General features: G+C 38.7%; 1 protein-coding gene across 1 annotated transcript in view; it reads right to left on the minus strand.

The window, feature by feature from the left end:
• Positions 1 to 16,003, minus strand: part of LOC124281736 (WAS/WASL-interacting protein family member 1-like) — a 31,891-nt gene extending 15,888 nt beyond the window's left edge. Inside the window, 2 exon segments of the mRNA XM_046717709.1 lie at positions 15,231 to 15,412; positions 15,960 to 16,003. Of these exon segments, the coding sequence (XP_046573665.1) occupies positions 15,231 to 15,412; positions 15,960 to 16,003 (226 nt within the window).
• Between the last annotated feature and the right edge of the window lie 2,480 nt (positions 16,004 to 18,483).

Genomic DNA, 18,483 nt, shown 5'->3' on the forward strand with positions numbered 1-18,483 from the left:
TGAATCAGGAACACTTCAACATCCATCTTGTCAAGATTTCCAAAATTGTTGTATACCAGAACATAGTTTCATAAAATAACCATGACAACCTCTACAAAGCATGAGTCATCAGAATGGCCTGTGTCTATGCAACTCTGCTCAAAATTACACGAAGAATTACTGATCAATTGGGAATAAGGCAGCTTAAAGGACTGAAATTGCAAAAAAACTTGTCCATTGAAATTTAAAAAAACATTAAAGTCAGGATGATACAAATATAGGTGAAAATGTTAAGACGTGATTTCATACTTTTTCTCTGTAAATAACTTTTGGATTGTTCAGGCTCATTTCAGTTTGAGTTCAAACCAAATTTCTTTTCCCCATCTAAACCAGGAAGAATAATCTCTATGTTGATAAGCATTAAAGCGTACAGCAGTATGCATAGAAATTAACTGTAGTCCTTGCAAAGCTGTCCAACAGTTTCACATCATAAGGTCAAGGTTGCTCTATTATGGTATCACTGTAACAACAATGGACTACAAACATCAGTTTCCACTGCAGTCCAATCTACATTGCTGTTGCACATCTACATGAAACTTGTTTGAGTTAAACATTTTTAATTCCATTTGGGTATTTTGACAAGTTTTGTGTCAATCTATCCATCATTTGCTTCTAATAAATGAAAATATAAAACCTAATAACAACCTACCAATACATTTGACATAAATCTTCAACCAAGCACCTGTCACAAAGGCCAGTTGGAGTACGTTCACTCTTGCCTAAGGCAGAGTAATTGCCACCCACAGACGTGTTTGTCACCTAATTAACACATGCTCACATTCGTCAATTGGTGCAATGATGTCATGAAACATATATATGCAACTGCCCCTTCAGCAAGTCAAGCGCTGACTAGTAAATTTCAATAACATTTAAGCCTAATTTTAGAATCCTAGTTAACATGTATATATCTAGAATGAAAAAGAAATTAGCTAAAAGCTCCAGTCTCACAGTCCCTGAACCACACCATTTTCCCTACTGTTTATCCCTCCCAGCAATACTGAAGCTCTAAATGAAGCAAGTCTAGATTTCCTCAGGTTCTGGATCTCCCATCTCACTGGGGCTCCTTTTCAATACAGCCTAGCCCTCCCAGCAATACTGAAGCTCTAAATGAAGCAAGTCTAGATTTCCTCAGGTTCTGGATCTCCCATCTCACTGGGGCTCCTTTTCAATACAGCCCAGCCCTCCCAGCAATACTGAAGCTCTAAATGAAGCAAGTCTAGATTTCCTCAGGTTCTGGATCTCCCATCTCACTGGGGCTCCTTTTCAATACAGCCCAGCCCTCCCAGCAATACTGAAGCTCTAAATGAAGCAAGTCTAGATTTCCTCAGGTTCTGGATCTCCCATCTCACTGGGGCTCCTTTTCAATACAGTCCAGCCCTCCCAGCAATACTGAAGCTCTAAATGAAGCAAGTCTAGATTTCCTCAGGTTCTGGATCTCCCATCTCACTGGGGCTCCTTTTCAATACAGCCCAGCCCTCCCAGCAATACTGAAGCTCTAAATGAAGCAAGTCTAGATTTCCTCAGGTTCTGAATCTCCCATCTCACTGGGGCTCCTTTTCAATACAGCCCAGCCCTCCCAGCAATACTGAAGCTCTAAATGAAGCAAGTCTAGATTTCCTCAGGTTCTGGATCTCCCATCTCACTGGGGCTCCTTTTCAATACAGCCCAGCCCTCCCAGCAATACTGAAGCTCTAAATGAAGCAAGTCTAGATTTCCTCAGGTTCTGGATCTCCCATCTCACTGGGGCTCCTTTTCAATACAGCCTAGCCCTCCCAGCAATACTGAAGCTCTAAATGAAGCAAGTCTAGATTTCCTCAGGTTCTGGATCTCCCATCTCACTGGGGCTCCTTTTCAATACAGCCTAGCCCTCCCAGCAATACTGAAGCTCTAAATGAAGCAAGTCTAGATTTCCTCAGGTTCTGGATCTCCCATCTCACTGGGGCTCCTTTTCAATACAGCCTAGCCCTCCCAGCAATACTGAAGCTCTAAATGAAGCAAGTCTAGATTTCCTCAGGTTCTGGATCTCTCCCATCTCACTGGGGCTCCTTTTCAATACAGCCTAGCCCTCCCAGCAATACTGAAGCTCTAAATGAAGCAAGTCTAGATTTCCTCAGGTTCTGGATCTCCCATCTCACTGGGGCTCCTTTTCAATACAGCCTAGCCCTCCCAGCAATACTGAAGCTCTAAATGAAGCAAGTCTAGATTTCCTCAGGTTCTGGATCTCCCATCTCACTGGGGCTCCTTTTCAGACTCGTGAAGATCCGGGGTAGAATTGGTCTTCAGCAACCCATTCTTGTTATAAAAGGCGACTATGCTTGTCGTAAAAGGCGACTAACAGGATCGGGTGGTCAGGCTCGCTGACTTGGTTGACACATGTCATCGGTTACCAATCGCGCAGATCGATGCTCATGCTGTTGATCACTGCATTGTCTGGTCCAGACTCGATTATTTACAGACCGCCGCCATATAGCTGGAATATTGCTGAGTGTGGCGTAAAACTAAACTCACTCACTCACTCACTCCTTTTCAATACAGCCCAGCCCTCCCTGCAATGCTAAAGCTCTAAATGAAGCAAGTCTAGATTTCCTCAGGTTCTGAATCTCCCATCTCACTGGGGCTCCTTTTCAATTTAAACTTAGTTACTATCATAATTATATATATTCAGAGACTAAGCGTCAGTCTAAAAACTCCAAGCACTTACAAGTTGTCACCTTACAAATAAGACCATCTTCATTCTGAGTACAGGCACACTGATGTGAGGAGAATGACCAAAACATTCCTCTATGACCATGCCAAAATTTACATGACAATCATGAAAACATACAGTTGTGCACAATATCAATATCATACATCACAATATTTGCATGACATAAATATCCCATGCAAAACTATTATAAAGCTTAGCAAGCATGAAATTATAGGCTCATTTCATCTTCAGCTGATGTACAGCGCGACGTAATAAACGGAACAGTAATACTGGAATTGCAGTAAATCGTGATGCAATTCTTTGAAAACACATATTATGATAGGATATAATATTGAAACTACTAAATACTAAATAATTACAAAATAAGTGAATTTCTTTGGGTTTTACATGGGGAAAAGATGTTATATGCAAACCGAGATCATAAAAAGTGAAATGGTATTTCGAAAATGGTTAAAACACAGTGTGTCCTCATTGATGATGTGGCCATGGAACATGCAGAAGGAAAAAGATATCTCGCAACATACAGGACCACCAGACACTTTGTTGCATAACATAAATGTCTCCAGAACGTCAGCCAACAGTGCTGCGACAGCTTGTATATCATCGCAGCCGGAAATAAATCATTTATGCATGTCTCAAAACTATATAACTTATAAAAACGTTAATACATAATTCTGTAAATCGGTGGTAACCATATATCTCAGCTGCTACCTGTGAACGAGTTTCATTCATGACTTGTAGCTACACAAATCTATGGCTTATCCAATAGTGTTTTCAAACTAAAATTCCTCACAGAAATAGAGACTCAACCAGGTATTTAAAAAGTTAACAAAGAGTCGCCAGGAGAAGACAATACCCAACCGTTTGTATACTGTCTCTGGATACCTTTCTTCAACAGGCATTTGATAAATTCTGATGGTTGGTTGGTTTGTCGTTGATCGCTGCACTCAGCAATGTTCCAGCTATAAGACAGCGCTTTGTAAATAATTGAGTCTGGATCAGACAATCCAGTGATCAATGCCACGAGCATCGATCTACACAAATGGGATAAGATGACATGTGTCAACCCAGCCAGCGAGCCTGACCACCTGATCCCGTTAGTGGCCTTTTACAACAAGAGGGTTGCTGAAGACCAATTCTAACCCGGATCTTCACGGGTTGATAAAATCTGGGTAAAGTAAGTACATTACATAGCTAAAACATCTCTTGTGACAGGCAACCAAATGGTTACCTAAAGGAATAAAGAAGAGTAACCTAACTACAATGTTCTCTTCTCTGATATAAGAGTATGTCATTCATGCCAGCCTTAGATACCATAACCAAAACTATGCAGTCATTTTCTCGTTGGTTCACACAATGTTATTTTTTTACCACCAGAAAAGAATTTCATGAAAGTATAACCTTTTGATAAGCCGACCCCTTTCTACAGTTTTTTAGTCCTCATAATTTGGCTTACCTACAGTCATATATGGCATATTAAGTACAGATAATTTACTTTCAACAAACTGACGGACAGACACGCTGATAGCTATATCCCCCAGTTTTTCAAACCAGGGAAATAAACAACATCACATTCAGTACAACAGAATTATTAATAGCAGGGATGCACTTCAAGGCAAGCATCACTTCAAACCACAGGATAACACTTCAGTTCAATAGAAATATGGATATATGGTTAAAAATCAACACAGAAAGAGCTCATAGCCAAGTAAAGAAAAAGGGAATAATGGGATTAGAATGTATATGGGACATACAACTCAATGTTTTATAGGGATATTCTAGGTCTCCAGTTGGTGCATGACTGACTATTGAATATGTTGTCATGTAAATAGTATTTCCTACTGCAGGGATTGATTCAGAATTCCAAACTAAGTGTCAGTCAAATTAGGAAAAGATATTTTTTTTAAATAATCAACAGTTTGTTCCAAATTGCCTTTTTTGACATAAAAGTAAAAATTTAATTCCTTAATTTCAGGTGTTTGAACATAGTATTTTCACACTAGATTCATGAATACTGCCCTTGGTTAACAAAAGACAATTCACTTCAGTAAATGGACAACATAGACATGAATTCCAATCAAAAGGATTTTACCAAATACCTTAGTAGACCTCGGGCAAATGATAAGTCTGAGAAGGTTGAGATAAAATCCCTGCATCGACACATTTTCAGATCATTCTGTCAGTTTGGCCGTAACACCATCATTACGTCACCCCTACCAAACATTGAGCTGTATAGTATGGATGAGCTATATATTCATGCAGGATATAAAACTACCATCATCCTTCGAACCAGCCCACTTCGGCATTTTCGGTGGCATGCGAGCAGGATTGCTCGCCACAGTGTTAAATTTGTTGGCCGGCTTCGAAGACCCTGTTGCAGTAAAACACACAGTGCAAACAACAAAAATACAAGGCATGCACAAATAAACCTGACGAAGACAGTGTAACCAGGAGTGGAAGCTTGTTCGTAAGTACTGTAGACAGTGCTAAAAAGTTGCTTTGAAATGCTTGTTTAAAACATATGCTATCAGGAAGTGTTCTTCAGCTTATAAATTAAACTTTTAAATTGGGGTATGTAATTCAAATTGATTTCAATTATATTCAATTTTAACCTAATACTAAGATGTTATGATTGATCATATCAAGCATGACAACTCTGTTTAGGGACTAAAGACATATGAACATTAAAATTTGGGTATCCAATTCAACTTTAAATTTAAATTAATTTAATTTTAAACCTATTAATGGAATGTTATGATTGCATCATCACAGGATGTATGTCAACTCTTTTAGGGACTTAAAACATTTCACATAAGGAACTTTTTAACACTGTCTAAAAACAAAACTGAAAAGAGAAATTGCATAAAGATAATGGTGACACCTCTAACACTGATCTAAGTGAGGGAGTTTAACCATGCACTAATGAAATATGAACACAAGAGGCTGTGGCAAGCCCTCGCTAGATCTTCACCAAAGTATTCAAGTCCCAGAGCACTAATCACACTCGGGACACTGATGAACCTTTGTTTATATCGCTATGCATAAACAAATTTTGAGATTTAGTATCAGATGGAGAAAACACAAGGTCATATCGTGTCTAATCTCAATGTATAAGACAGCGATCTTAACAGATTAGGAAGCTAGTCACATGATACATTGCTTTGACCTGCTTAACATTTGCATTGTGCATACACATTATAAATACTAAACAAATCAAACGATACTTCCTCTACATCATAAGACTGCAATTATCAAAATAATTACAGTTCAAATAAACAATTGCAGCACATCAATCAACAATAATTGCATCTAACAGTGACAAGCTGGAATAATAATGATCCAGAGGTACAGATAAGCAGCGTATCTGCGTAAATCTAACGCAAACATGTATGTGTCTATTAAGTCTATTGCATACAAGTACGCTTGAAGTTTTGTAAATACTCAATAAATGTGATCTTACATGTGTACACACAAAAATGTCAAATCGTTGATTGCGTACCGGTTGATAGATAAAATAACTGATGTATATTGATAGGTTCTATTTTAGGACATGAACTTGACAACTTGCAGTCTTTGTTATCGTTTCTCATATTACAGATCAAAGGTTGAATAACAAACACTAACATTTAAACTTATTATATTTTTATAATTAATGGAAATTGGCACAATACCCAAATGAGTTTGATTGAGGTGAGTACAATTTATTTGGTTACTCAAAGGAAAATTAGGATACCCAATTGAGATGAACACAAGGGAGTACATAACTCAATGACCTAAAACGTTATCTCTGATGATCACTGGTTCGTCATGACGATCTAAAATTCTCGGACCTGCATCACTTTATCCTTTTCTCCCATATTAATGTTTGTTTGTTTGCTGAACACATCAATATTCCAGCAAAATTATAGCAATCTCAGGGATTGGGATAGAGAACTTAGACAATAGGCCATTTTCAGGATTATTAGCCATTTTCTGAATTTAGAATGGGCCACTGCCCTTGTATCAATAGTAAACTTCAAAATTTTAATGGGCCATATTTTATTCTAATCTGCAAAATGGCCCATGGCCCCTGCATTTCCCAATCCCTGCAATCTGTAAAAATAACTTTAGACCAGACAATCCAGTGACTGACACCAAGAACATCGATCCATGCAATTGGGTTACAATGAATCATTTGATGCAGTATCACATCAATGCCTCTGAAAGAAAAGCATTAAAAGAAAGTATGCAACTGACGACACAACCATTTTAGTCTCCTACGACAAGCTTGGGTTGACAAATACCAATTCTAACCTGGATCTTCACAGGGTTACTGTTCAAACTTGTAAACCCACGAAAAACAACTCTCACATACTGTTGAGATCTATGTCCAACAGGACCATACTATGTTGTAACAAAAACAATGAACATATTGTTCATTACCAGCACTGAAAACATCCCCAGTGACAGAGACAACAGAATCCTACATCACACTTCTACACTCAAACCCCGACCGAATTGGATCATATCGCAAACAAACCGAAACAAGCACATAACAATAGACGGATGAAGGAAGATGACATGAACGAGAAGTAAGAAGAGAAGGAGGAAACAAATGATCAATGAAAATGAAAGATTACCTTGAACAAATTTCAACATCCCTGGTTCCAGTATGTACTAGTTCATAACCGCTAGTTATTAACATATTTCTGACATTCAAGAGACTATTATCACAGTGCTGATATTAACACGTTTCTGTAATGACGGCAATCAACAAGCTGGCTATAAAAGCAGGTCAGTGTGTATGTGCCATTGTTCTGTAAGTGATTCTCAGTAGACAACACTGATGGTATTTTCATCATTTCAAGAGAAGATTGGTCTCGTACGTAATTTACATTCTGTTTCTCTGTTGTCATTTTATGATTCAGAATTGTCTTTCGTGGCTAATGTTGAATTTGTGCATAGCTGTATTATGATGCTTGAATTCTAACCATTGCAATGTTACAGATGAGTGTCCAGATCAAGATAGTATATGTTGTAGGCATATGTTGAAGTATGGGAGTTACGACCATCTAAACTCTTAAGATCGCTTTGTGAACTCGGTGCAAGGGCCTGATTAGGGTACGGTACGTTCTTACCACGGTACGGTATGTATTGCGGTACAAGGCTTTCGGTTCGGTTCGGTCTGTTTCGGTTCGGTTCGGTTCATGAGACATGATCATAATGCAGAAAAGAAAAGCATAGATTTTGACAAAATGATTTGATTCTAGACATTTTAGAAAAGGTTTAAAAAAGGTGAATAAAATGACGGTACGAAAACCAAAAATACGGATTTTTGGATTGCATTACGGTATACCGAACCGAAGGCAAAATACCGCGGTTCTACTTATACTGAGGTATACCGTTTCACAAGGGCCCGATTGCTGAAGATCAGTTTTAACATAGACTTTCAAAAGTTAGCTATATGCTTGCAACACCACATTATGAAACATATAACGGAAGTTTAGCCAGAACAGCCAGTGGTAAATATCATGAGCATATCACACCAAGTACGGGCCCAGTGATCATAATTAAGAAAGTCCCAGAATCTGACTTGGCTATACACCACCTCTCACAAGCAATAAAGTGCACAAGACCTTGCCATAATAGTCTGGTGTTTACACCTGATGACGTTACAGATAAGCTGGTAAACATTCCTTGAACCACATGGGTTTATCTTCAGCTTGCTAGGTCAGAAGTAACACAAAACATTTTTAACTTTTTCCTCCTAGTGAATGACGAGTTGGTCGAGATTAATGCTGTAAGTGGATTTGAGGTTGGAATACATGGACCCAAAGTACTCTAATACCAACATAGTACGACATTGTAATTTACAACCAACTCAGAGACAATTTTATATCAATGCTGAATATATGTTTAACTTAAACAAAAATGAAAACTGACAATAACAGTTAGTATATGGATTTTCTAATCACTAATCACATTGGTACTATGAAGGATAACTACAAACATTAAATAAACATCCAAAAATCAGATTTCTGGACTTACATAAGCATTAGGCATGCTTCAATGATACCAGGTAAAGTTTCAATATGGTATCATATCATAGGTCCATGCATTCACTGTAAACATATGCCCTGGTGTGTAGAAAGTTTCAGGGATGTGCTTGGAATAATTAGGGAATGTCATCATGTATCATAACATTATCATGTAGAAATGTTTCATTTCCGCCGAAAATATGGACTACAGACAAAAACTATTTGTGTTAAGTTGACACGTCAATCACAGATCTTGTGCCACCTTTGTTGGATGATGATATGAATTGTATCATATCACAGGTGATATGCATCACATCTTGATCTACGGATTAGCTCTGCCTACAAATATCGGTAATAAGATTCATCATCGACTGGAAAAATGATTATTAAATGATTAATGCTATGAAAATTGTCATTAATAATATCGTACATTAATGGAATAAAGTTTAAATTTACTCACAGAATATAAAAAGTTAAGTCTTTATTCATGGGTCATTTCTAAATAATGTTCTGGACCTATTTTTAGTATTAAATCCAAGCCTAAATATGCCACCTCTCACCAGAGATGTGAAATACGATGATTCCTTTAAGATTTTTTTTTTTTTTTTTTTGCTCCAAGTTACTTCTCAACAATTTATCGATAACCAATCAATATTTCAGTTAATGATTATTGATCTCATTGATCTATATTGATAGCCAGCCAAACTAAGGATATAATGCTCAGTGATTTGATGTTAAACAATTCCTAATTAACTGGGTCAGTTCAGGTTATTATCACCTATATTATTTCGTTTTATTCAAAACCACAGGGTATCAAAAGACAGAAATTTGTATGGTATGGTTTCACACTGCTTTTAGCAATATTCCAGCAATATCACAGCTGGGGACACCAGAAATGGGCTTCACACATTGTACCCATGTGGGAAATCAGCCCGGGTCTTCTGCATGACGAGCAAATGCTTTAACCACTAGACTACCCCATGGCCCCCATAAATATGCATCCAGAACACACAAAACTATCGAATGGATGCCCCCAAAACATCTGGATGTCCGTTATTCCCACAAGAATATTCACTGTAAGATTTGTACCAAATTATTCACAAGAACCATAAAGGTACTGTCATTAATATAATTATTAAATCTAAGTATACCATCCAGCACCATTTCACTACTTAACAGGGCCTAGATAATAGAAGCTTTGTTAGCGTTAAGCTAGTCGTAAGTGCCATACATTAACTTACGACTATCTTAGTGCTAAGAGAGCTTCGAAACTCTAGGCATAGGACATTTATATTTCTTAGACCCTACTGAATAATCAATATCCAACAACTAAACGTCCCCTAGTTTTGAAAGCCCTGTAACCATATCTTCCTACAAATTGTGGTATGGTAGCCTAGTGGTTAGAGAACTTGCTTATCACGCTAAGGACCAGTTTGATTCCCCTTATGAGTTCATTGTGTGACCCCTCTCCTGTCCCCAAAATGCTGACATTGTTGAAACATCTCTAGATGTGGCGCAAAGCCACACTCACTCACTCTACCACTCCCACATGACGACCTGTGTGATAAGCATGTGAGGATCATGATGATTATTGACTGTATGTTACTCTGTACTGTAAATACCACTGTGTACTCGGTACTGTAAATACCACTGTGTACTCTGTACTGTAAATACCACTGTGTAATCGGTACTGTAAATACCACTGTGTACTCGGTACTGTAAATACCACTGTGTACTCGGTACTGAACACATGGCTGCCTTATCTGGCAACCAGGAAATGGTGGATCTACACAGCTTTCCTCTGTCCTCCTCTAGCAGGGTCGGGTCATGGTGTACTTGCTGATAAGTTACTGTACAGTTAGTGAGGTGAGGTGAAATTGGGTTTAACGTCGCGCTGGAGAATATTTTGCTCATATGACGACGTGCATGCGTGTGTATGTGTATGTGTGGCTGCTTGTACTAGCCCAGACTTAAGCTGGTTTTATAGTGCTAGCTCACTGAGATACCATGCCGCAGTGAAGCATGACTACCCTACTCAGACACATTATACTGACTCCGAGCCGACCAGTCCTTGTTGTACCCATTAATGCCGAGAGCCAGGCAGGGACCAACAAGTACCATATTTTAACGTCTTTTGGTATGACGTGGTCGGGGATCGAACCCGCGACCTTCCGCTCTCCGGGCGGAAGCTCTAACCACTACACTACGGAGGCAGTCGTACAGTTAGTGTTTGAGTGTGTGTGTTATAATGAGTGAGTGAGTGAGTGAGTGTGTGTGTGTGTGTGTGAAAAAGGAAAATTGAGTTATGTTGTGAGACTGACTGAGTGATACTTATATTGTGTGTGAGAGAAAGAGAGGGGGAGGGAGAGAGAGAGAGAGAGACAGGGAGCTTGAAAGGAAAGGTGGGAATGTGAGTTGGTGTGAATGAGTGTGGGGTTCTTGAGTGTGAGTTTGAGTGAGTGTTTGAGTAAGAGTGAGTGTGAGAGTGTTTGAGTGAGTGAGTGTGAGTGCTTGAGTGAGAGTGAGTGAGTGTGAGAGTGTTTGAGTGAGTGAATTTGAGTGAGTGAGTGAGAGTGAGTGAGTGTTTGAGTGTTTGAGTGAGTGAGTGAGTGAGAGTGAGTGAGTGAGTGAGTTTTGAGTGTTTGAGTGAGAGTGAGTGAGTGTGAGAGTGTTTGAGTGAGAGTGAGTGAGTGAGTGAGAGTGAGTGTGAGTGAGTGAGTGTGTGAGTGAGAGTGAGTGAGTTTTGAGTTTTGAGTGTTTGAGTGAGAGTGGGTGTTTGCGAGCATGTGAACATGAGGGGGTGTAAGTGTGAGTGAGTGAGTATGATGATGTGTGAGTGTAGGTGAGTGGGTGGGTGATGTTCAGTCAGTCTATCAAGATAGTAATTATTGTCTCAGCAATTTAACCATATGAGAATCAAACTCGGATGTTCAGTTTGAACAAAAGCTTGTGGTTCCGATTTCCCGACCGACCCTAAATATTCCCGCCGAGCCTAACATTTTACTCACCACATAATAAATTAAATTTATTTTCTGACATATGAGTAATGTAAAAATATTTTGCAAAAACAAAACAAAACCCCTACCTACCTACCCTATTTCTGAAATGTAGGAAATCGGAACAACATTTTTTTTTGGAGGGGGGGGGGGGGGCACCTTATAGTTAAAATAGTGCCAAGTTAGGCATTACACATCAGAGAAGATACATTTGACCACATAGTAAAGATAGAGTTATCTCCCTTTGACCAGACGGCTATTTTTAACAAGCACAAATGGGATGGGGGTTGAGGTTTGCCACGGAACTAGATTACACAATTTTGGGGAGGTTTTAATGTTGCAGTTCTTCTGAATGCTACTTAAATGCATGTCACTTGCATGATAGCAAATTACTTTCTTAGTTTTTCAAATACAGCTATGATATCACCCTATTGTGTCAACTGCAGATTGTCTGTATTAATAGTTACTACTAGTTAGTGTTGGGAATTAGTTGAAATCTCACAATTGATGATTGGTTCAATACCAATGACCAATCATCGAAAGAAATTGGTTAGCATTATTTTTTAGATTTTCCTATTCAGGTTGTAGTTGCAGATAAGTATAAAGAAAAAAACATTTGGTTCTCTGCTGTTGTTTTTTGTTTTATTTAGAAACTGCACAAATTACATTTGCAAATTTCACATCCAGTGTAAAATGATTCAGTTCCATTGTAACATAAACTTCCCAGATTCTTCAAGAAATATTCAGTCATAACTTTTCAGAAAGTGAAGTGAGTTTTCTAAGAATTAAACACGGACAACGTCCTTAATATGTTCCGTCATCAAGTATTTCAAACTCCATTACAGCGGTTCCAAAATCGTTTGTGTTCGATTATGAGAAAATGTGATCGATTGCTTGGTCGTTTGGCCACTGCGACCAATCTTCGATTATTTCAATTAATCGGAACACCATTACTAATATGACCAGCATTTTGCTGACCCATTTTCTGGGTATTATAAGGTACTATCAGAATAAAGCTTAGCATTGAATACTTACACATATTGCTGAAGGAAAGCTTATGCAATTCACATACTTGGTTTTTAAACAACCTCAATGGGTGTCATTCAACGCCGGAAATTTAAACAAACATTAAAGTTTACTTGTTCTTTAATGCCCTTCTCTGCAATATTCCACATGACAGATTTGGGGTTTCTGGGATGTATGTTTCCTATTTTTTTCATTATTTTTGTCCTAAAAATAATAAAGTTGTTTAACAAACTATCATTAAAATATTGACACTGTTCAGTTTGTTACGAGGGAGGAGTGCAGAGAAAGGGACAGCCAGGTGTTCGAGAAGCACGTTCACAGACAAAGTTATTTATTCATTAACCTGTGCTGTGCTGTCTCCATCCGTTCTCGAACACCTGGCTGTCCCTTTCTCTGCACTCCTCCCTCGTAACAAATGGTGAACTGTGTCAATATTTTAATGATAGATTGTTAAACAAATTTTTAATTTTTAGGACAAACATTCTGCAAAAACCTCACAGAGTTGGTATGATGTTTTGATTATGATCAGTGTTTCATTGAGTATTTTATGTTTATTAGTTTTCGAGTTAGATTGCAATTCATCTGTCCGCTTTTGAGCCAAACGGACTATAACTGGTAACATGTTTTGTGGGACTGGCTACACTACAATCCTTTAATTTAACAAAAAGAGACTTCAAGTGATAGAAACTGTAGAATTTATGTATAATAGAGGTTGCGTATTAAAAGGAAATATATTCTTAGCCACTAAAGTCTCAGTGAAGGTAGCTATTGTTATCAATAACCTTATTCTAAATAGGTTTTTCTTTTCTTTTCCTTGTAGACTAACATCATGATACTGGGCAAAGCACTAGGCATGGGTAGTGGAGCTTTTAAGTGTTTCAATATATACTGCAATATTTGCCGTATTGTGATATGCTTCATGATATTTTGTATAATTCCAAATTTTTATTCAGAAACAACAAGAAACATCATTGCATGAATAGAAGTATATAAAAAGAACAAAACAAGACGCTAGTGATAACAAACGACCATGAGTTATGTTTGAGATCTGGATGTTGTTGAAGAAGTGAGTGAGTGAGTTTAGCTTTACGCTGCTTTTAGCAATATTACAGCTATATCATGGCAGGGGACACCAGAAATGGGCTTCACACATTGTGCCCATATGGGGAATCGAACCCGGGTCTTCAGCGTGACGAGCAAACGCTTTAACCATTAGGCTACCCCACCGCCCCTGTTGTTGAAGGATGTGTAGGAATAACTTTATAAGTATGCACACAAGGGAGGTAACTGAGAATCCACTTCTCATCTTTAAGGACTAGAATTTTTGGAAAGTGTATAACATTAAAAAAATAAAAGAAATGGCTATTTGAAATATTTATGGCAATGACATAATTGATTTAGAAGTTTTGTAAGAATATTGTCTGTGATAGCAGAGAGGTTGGATGATGAAAACTCTTCATAAACGAAGCTGGGTGAGTGAGTGCAGAGTATTTATCGTCAAAGTATGGAGATACAACATATACTGGATTATAATCAAAGATGAGTAGACAAGTGATATGGAACTTATGAGTGAACTTGTGAATGTTGCTTTACCCGCATGAGCAATTTTGCAGCTATTTGAGGCTAGATATGGAACTAAAACCAATGTGTGCTGCAGTGATGAGGTGTCAGTTTGATGATGATGATGAGGAGGAGGGTGATGGGGATGATGATTATGACAATGACAATGAACTACAGAACCCAGGTTTTGCTTTTGAGACGACCCCTCCTATGTTTCTTTTTATAGTGACAGTGAGACTGTATGGTAGCTACATTCTTAATAGTTTCGGCATAAAAGTTATTATTTTTTATGTCAGCTATCGTTTATAATGAATCTACGTCTAATTTCAAATTGGGCATTTAAAAAGTGTCCTTTGTAAAACAATATCGTCGCACACTAATTTGCATAAAGCCATGGTCTGTTCCAGATAAATCTTTTTGGACTTAGCAAAAAGCCGCAATGCTCATTTCTGCACTAATTTCCCCTCAGTAAATTCCTTTTTCTCCGTTTCCTATCTCTTTACCACTGAGACTGTAGTTAGGCCAAACTTAGTTCAACAGATATTTCACACTATCACATAAACTACATAAATTGTAGAAATAAATCAGAAAATACAGTTTTTTCTATTTCCGACAGTACTATAGGAAGTGATGCAGGTCTAGACGATGTCTGCCACTGTGCTGTCTCACAAGGCTATGACCATAGTCAGGGAGGTTTCAGATTCAGAACCAATGATCATCGAATTCCAGCAAACATTAAGGACACAGCTTCTCTTATCTTTTATTAAACTACGAGATCCAGGGCCGAGTGAATTCTGCTTTTCAAATAATAATCCTGGCATATCTAAGAGCCTGAACTCTGCATAGCGAACTTGAAAACTTGAAGAGATAGTATATTGAGCTCACCAGCAACTGCCGGTCCACTTCTGTCATTGGTCTGAACTTTTTTCAGCCTGGCTCCGCCATGGATCTGTCCCAGCAGAGCCCCACGACCGGCTCCTCCTCCCCCACCCTTTCCAAACTTTGCAGCAGGAGGGGAGGGGTGCAGCAGGGCAGGAGGGGAGGGGGTGGGGCGGCATCCTGCCCGGCTTTACAGTCTGGATCCTAACGCTGAAGCACAAGAAGAAAACATGAGCAGAATGGAACATATTAGTGGTGGTGCGATTTATTGAAATAATCGAAGATTGGTCGCAGTGACTAAACAACCAAGAAATCGATCATGTTTTCTCATAATCGAACACAAACAATTCTGGAACACTAGCTTTCATTAACAGTAGTTTTCACAAGGTTGGTTTTGTCTGTTACATTTCATAAACATTACAAGCTCGTTCCAAGATTGAATTTATCTTAAAGACTCCAAGAATTTTATGTTCCTAACATACTAGTCATCCTTTAAAGATGTAAAATTGTGCCAATAAAACCCCAAAGGACCACATGTTTTTTTCCTTATTTTTGTGTGCATTAACAAATTTCATCAATGACACTAACCAATTATTTTATATAAGTGTATAAGGAGGAATATGAGCTGGGGGTCTTTCTCCTTGGATTTAGACAATCCACAAGAATGACTCCAGCGTGATCAGTGGATCTGCGAACCATTCTCATCCCTCATTATGTGAATTTTTGATAGCTAACCTCTTGTCCAATCGAATCTCATAGTGTTGCACATACAAGGTCATTACAAAGAATATCAACTTGCCAAAACAAGCCTCCCAATGCACCCAAGTAGTATTAAAAAGAAACAGAAAACAGTTGCATTCAGTAATCACTCTCACACCATATATATATATATATATGTTTGGACTAATGTTACCTACCTGCGACCAGTATGAATCTTCACTATCTATTCTCGAACACTCATCACATCATTGTTAATCTAGCTTCAGATTTGTTATGGGTCTGAACTTTACATAGATCTTCAAAGAGTTTCAGATGAATCACCATAATCTGTCACATCCTGTGTGCAACAGCCTCTCATCCTCATCAGGAAATGTTCAGATATATGTGATTGTACTACATATTCTGTCTTACCAGGAAATTCAGCCTCACAACAATAAGGACACTTTCTTTCTGCCAGTTCTATTTTCATGAGTAGTAAATTCTTGGGATTCACATCATGAATTGTGAGTCACCTACTAACGACAGTTATACTTTGAGTGAGTGAGTGAGTGTGGAAATAACTTTAAAATTGCTAGTGTACTCCGGTACAGTGACACATGTAAAATCACTTGCCATCATAACTTTTCCACTATACCGGCCGATTTTCTTGATTTTTTAAACAAGCAACATAATTAACATTGGAAAGTCAACTGGACACAGGTACAGCATCATATACAAACATACTTGAGTGAGTGAGTGAGTGAGTGAGTGAGTGAGTGAGTGAGTGAGTGAGTGAGTGAGTGAGTGAGTGAGTGAGTGAGTGAGTGAGTGAGTGAGTGAGTGAGTGAGTGAGTGAGTGAGTGAGTGAGTGAGTGAGTGAGTGAGTGAGTGAGTGAGTGAGTGAGTGAGTGAGTGAGTGAGTGAGTGAGTGAGTGAGTGAGTGAGTGAGTGAGTGAGTGAGTGAGTGAGTGAGTGAGTGAGTGAGTGAGTGAGTGAGTGAGTGAGGAGTGAGTGAGTGATAGGCTAATACTTCCGAGTCAACATGATTAGGCTTGAATTGATTCAGTTTTCAGATTAGTTTCTAAAAGTCAAAGACAGTAAGAGATGATTAGCTTGAGTAAATATTAGATTAGGTGGTCAGATAAGGTGACTTGGTTGATTGCATGCCATTGAAATTAGGGCTGGCTAAAAATGTGGATAGCTGGAAATATCGTCAGTGGGAAAAATTGGATTCACTCTTGTGAGTATGGTTTTATGCAGCTTTTCAGCAATATTCCAGCACGTGGGGAATTGAACCCGGATCATCGGCGGGACGAGTGAGTGCTTTAACCACTAGTCTAACCTGCCGCCCCGGATTCACTTAAACAACATTTTAGAAAGATTCATTCACCATAATGTGTATTGAATGTTCAAAGTGATGCTAGTTTTGGATGATGACATTTTGACAAAATCCATTAGCATGGGCTTGGACTGGACTGAGCCGGGCTGGGCTGGGCTGGGCTGGGCTGGGCTGGGCTGGGCTGGGCTGGGCTGGGCTGGACGCTGGGATGGGCTGGGCTGGGCTGGGCTGGGCAAGTGAGTTTGTTGCTGATGTATACAGCAATGATAACATGCTATCTATGTTGCACTATGTGTAGTGTTTCTGGGTACTTCCTCAATCGGTACATGTACGATATCAATGTACACAGTATCAGGGATTGTCCTGGCCTGTCCTGACAATACTATCTGCTATCTGAAAGCACATCATAAATAGCCAGTTTCACCATTCAAAGACTATCCAGGTGAAGTAGCAATATAGGGTGTGGCATACATTGAATAAGCAGTCAGGAAAGGTGTGGGTATTCACCAGTTAGTGCATATTACACAACAGACTGCCAGTGTCATGAATCCACTACTCCACAGTCAAAATATCTATTTGTCAGCTGGGTGTTTCCAATCACCAAATACTGCGTTCTGGACCACATCCATATGTCAGGGCTTGATTTAACAGATGTTAACCTACTTGCACCAGGTGCAACTTAAGATAAAACTCAATTCCAGTTGCACTGCTTATATTGCAGTATGTAGATGCAATTATTTAGATGTTGTATTCAGCAGTTTACCCACTCAAAAATTGACTTGCACCTGGTGCAAGTTATACTGATAACTATGTTGCACTTTGAAATATTGGGTTGCACCAGTGCAAGTAGCAAAGCACTAAATCGAGCCCTGGATGTCCTATACATACTAAATGAGAACTCATGCACACACTGTGTCTCTCAGAGAGGAAAAGTTTTTGAACCAGTAATTCAGTTCTCGCCATGTCAGCATACATATTACAGTCCGTTTGATTTCATTTGATACCTGATGAAGTGCTCACAAGCACAAAATCTAATAATTACAACAAAACCAAATTTGGCACAGTCACATTAGATCGACAGTCTACAAACCAACTCTGATGATTTGTCTCATAATTTTGGACACCTGAATAAATAAGTTGTTTAACAAACGATCATGATTTTGCTGTCACTTTTGGTTGTTTTTTTCGGAGGAGGACCACTTGCCGGTAGAACAGCCAGGT

The sequence above is a fragment of the Haliotis rubra genome, unplaced genomic scaffold (genome assembly GCF_003918875.1).
Source record: "Haliotis rubra isolate DU_JTF1 unplaced genomic scaffold, ASM391887v1 Scf108, whole genome shotgun sequence".
Lineage (NCBI taxonomy): Eukaryota > Metazoa > Mollusca > Gastropoda > Lepetellida > Haliotidae > Haliotis > Haliotis rubra.